Source organism: Limulus polyphemus, unplaced genomic scaffold (genome assembly GCF_000517525.1).
Source record: "Limulus polyphemus unplaced genomic scaffold, Limulus_polyphemus-2.1.2 Scaffold546, whole genome shotgun sequence".
NCBI lineage: Eukaryota > Metazoa > Arthropoda > Merostomata > Xiphosura > Limulidae > Limulus > Limulus polyphemus.
In genome coordinates, this window is record NW_013666156.1 from 250950 (window position 1) to 252532 (window position 1583).

At 32.3% G+C, this 1583-nt stretch overlaps 1 protein-coding gene across 5 annotated transcripts in view; it reads left to right on the top strand.

Annotated features, from left to right (window-relative positions):
- LOC106459010 (high affinity cAMP-specific and IBMX-insensitive 3',5'-cyclic phosphodiesterase 8B-like) overlaps nucleotides 1-1583 on the top strand; it is a 151819-nt gene that overhangs the window by 65721 nt on the left and 84515 nt on the right. For all 5 annotated transcript variants that reach the window (XR_002610493.1, XM_022385387.1, XM_022385388.1 and 2 more), the window contains exon 3: nucleotides 821-877. Coding sequence is in view for 4 of the 5 variants with exons in the window: in XM_022385387.1 (XP_022241095.1) it covers nucleotides 821-877 (57 nt within the window). In the remaining variant the exon portion in view is untranslated. The remainder of the gene's footprint in view (nucleotides 1-820; nucleotides 878-1583) is intronic.

Genomic DNA, 1583 nt, shown 5'->3' on the forward strand with positions numbered 1-1583 from the left:
GCCACTTTCTCTTTTTAGTTGAATTTAACATGCATACGGAACAAATTAGTTGGACAATGTCTGATTCAGTTATCGTTAGGTGGCATCAGGTTGTTATCAATTTTCGGTATTAACGACAGTGAAAGACATATCAACTTATAAATATTAATGTTCCCAAGCATTCCTTCCGTGACGTTAAACGAAACAAAATCTACTTATAACAAAATAACCTAAGTCCTAACAACCAAGCAAATCTGTTTAAGAAAAAAAATGTGGGAAAACGTATGTTCCGTGGGAAGACTCGGTAGCGATTGGAAGTTGACACTTGGAACTTTTCTAGTGCTAGTGATCTGAAATATGATTATCCACACATACAAAAAAAAATATTGTCTGGCCCTGTGGATTAAGAAACATTTTCATCGGGTTGCTTGTAAGCTTTGTGTTTCTACTGTAACCCGACAACGGAAATCCTTGGGGTCACCAGTATTGATATATTAATTAGTTTTGACATAGAATAAAATGTCAAGATTACGTAACATATCTGTTTATAAATATAAAATGATAGGAATAAGGACGTCAAATATGACAGATCTTAATGTACTGTTGAAATAATGTGTTTCGAGCATTTAAGGACTTGGGTCACGTAATTGTTATTAAACCTTGCAACTTTACTTCCTACTGTTTTCTTACCTTCCAATTTTTCCTTCACACGGAAGTTTGATACAGCTGTTTTATTAGTTTGTTAGTTCTAAGTTATGCTATACGCAAAGTTTATCAGTTGGAAAATAGCACTTAATAGAATTTTTAAACATAATTAAACATGTTTCATTTTTAATTACAGAGGACCAGCAACACCTTGAAGTTCGGACCCATGTGCCTTACTTTACCGACAATAAAGGTTAGACTTCTTTTCGATAATTATTTCACAAGTAAATTTGCGTATTGCCTTCAATGTTCAAGCAGTGAGGTTTGTACTCGGTACTCACGTACCGGTAAATTGTATAATACGTTTACTTTATCATAATTAAATGGTCCTCAAAACAATGACTTTGATAATAAGTCGGCTAATACACACTTGAAAGTAGAAGTTTCTTTTATTCTTGCTATTTTAAAATTTGGGTGTTGGTTCTATTTTGATAGGTTTGTTTGTTGATAAGTGCAAAGCTACACAATCTTTTTTCTGACAACAGCGAATATCGAAACCCGATTTTTAGCGTTATGAGTCCTCAGACTTACCGTTGAGCCACCGAAAGTAATTAAAGATAAACTTTAAAACTGAATTTACAGTTACATTAATAATGAACCGTAGTTTAAAATATATTAGATCATTCTGAATCAAATACTATAGTTGCTTCTATATTTCTTGCAACGTTACTGAATGTGAAATTCTTAATAATAATAATACATTGAAAAGTTAGTATACACAACATGTATTATATTAGGCCATGATTGTAAATTATTAGGTCGTCAAGAAATTAATGTTGCGTTTTGGAACACTTTCATTAACCCCCCCCCCAAAAAAAAAAATGTACATCACATATAATAGTTAAACGAACCGCCTAAATGTCACGTTAATGTAGCCTGTATAATATGTAAAGTTTAGT